This window comes from Penaeus monodon, chromosome 19, assembly GCF_015228065.2.
Source record: "Penaeus monodon isolate SGIC_2016 chromosome 19, NSTDA_Pmon_1, whole genome shotgun sequence".
Lineage (NCBI taxonomy): Eukaryota > Metazoa > Arthropoda > Malacostraca > Decapoda > Penaeidae > Penaeus > Penaeus monodon.
Window position 1 is genome coordinate 40,844,989 of NC_051404.1, and position 1,696 is coordinate 40,846,684.

At 35.6% G+C, this 1,696-nt stretch overlaps 1 protein-coding gene across 1 annotated transcript in view; it reads right to left on the reverse strand.

Annotated features, from left to right (window-relative positions):
- LOC119585239 (putative uncharacterized protein MYH16) overlaps nucleotides 1-1,696 on the reverse strand; it is a gene marked incomplete at its 5' end in the record, with an annotated part of 81,296 nt that overhangs the window by 13,251 nt on the left and 66,349 nt on the right. The window contains 1 exon segment of the mRNA XM_037933898.1: nucleotides 687-1,070. Coding sequence (XP_037789826.1) covers nucleotides 687-1,070 — 384 coding nt within the window.

Here is a 1,696-nt window from a genome sequence, read left to right on the forward strand (position 1 = left end):
ATTTTTTTTCAGTGAAACATCTAAATTATCTTTGAGCATCTAAATTACTTGTGAAGCAGAATCCTTCCTCTTTGTTCAGAAATAAGGTATGTAAAAAAGTTATGCCAAGCCTGGATTGCAAAAACTGAATCTATATTACTCTGTAGTAATTTTATCTTAATTATATTCAATGATTAATAGATATAGCTTTCCTACTATAATGAACTTTATATGATCTTTATTTCTTGAGTTGACAATGACACATTCTTCAAGAGAAAATCGGAAGTAATAAGTATTGAAGCAGGTTATCCCATCACAGTTAAAATTACATCCAGACATATTACAAGAACAAACTTTCACAACAAAATTAGACAGTTTCATCTTCTTCTATGCTTCCAAAAGCTGTTAACTGCCCAATCTAAATCATGCAAACATGAACATATATTCAAAGCAGAAATAAACAAGTGTAACACTAGTAAGCCAGTAATCTTTTTGTTAGAAACTATCATATCCATTAGGCTTATCTTTTTAAATTATGCTCTTATTCTAATATCAAATGCTGAACTCTATATTTACATTTATGTACACAACATTTTTTTCTTCTTATAATAAGCCAATATATGATATCACTTAAGTTTCTTATGAGAGCTGAAGCTTAAAGGGATTAGTCACACTAGCTTCCAAAAGGAACCTAGATTTTCACTAACCTTTTCTGTAATCTCTTTCCTTCTGTCTTCTTCATCTCGTTTCTCCATCTCCATGTCGGTAGCAATCCTCACACTCTGCCTCAGCGCCTCCTCCAGTTCCTCAATCCTCTCATTCTTCTGCTTCACCACCACAACGAGCTGCTCCAGTTCCTCGATCTTTTCATTCTTCTTCAGTTCCTCTTCCAGGGAATGGATCTCTTCCTCCATCTCTTGGATCCTTTCTCTCTGCCTCTTGTTCTCATCACTCAGGTTATTGATGAGAGAATCTTTGAGCTTGATATCCACGTCCATCTGATCGAGCTGGAGTCTGTATTCCCTCTGCCGGCCCTCCATCTCAAGCAGGTCTATCTCCTGTTGATCTGACCTTGATGAATCTTCACAAGGCTGGATTTTTGAGGTTTGGTTTTCACAGTGTGTCAATTTGCAAGAGGGAGATGATGACATTTTTTTTTTTTGGTTGGGAGTTGTAGTTGATGTGTTGATAACATACCCATAGGAGGTCATGTTGGTTGTATCCAAGTGGCAGTGGGTATGTGCATTTAGTAGGCATGCACAGGTTGGTCGTCATGGGAAGGGAACAGTTCCATGAGGCGGTTGGTGTGATAGGCAGCAGTTTTTGATACATGGATTGGCAGATCAATCACAGATGTTGGCCAATCAGTATATATATATATTTTTAGGACAGTATTTTGTTTGGTGTTGAGTGGTCGGAAGGTGGGCAAAGAAAGGTAAAATGCAATTTGTAAACAAATATCAAATAAAACTACTTAAAATAGAAAAAATAGATTAATTCATAACTAAATTACTTTGAACTTTACACATCCCTTCATTTTATATCTGAGGTCCAACAAGAAACCAACAAGATTCTTTGTTTAATTTTCATCCATTGCACAGGCACATCAAGATATATTAATGGAAAAGTTTTATTCTTTTTATAATTCATATAATCTCAAAGACTGGGCACTCGCATCATGATATCTTCAATTAGAACCCTATTTATTAACCTCAGA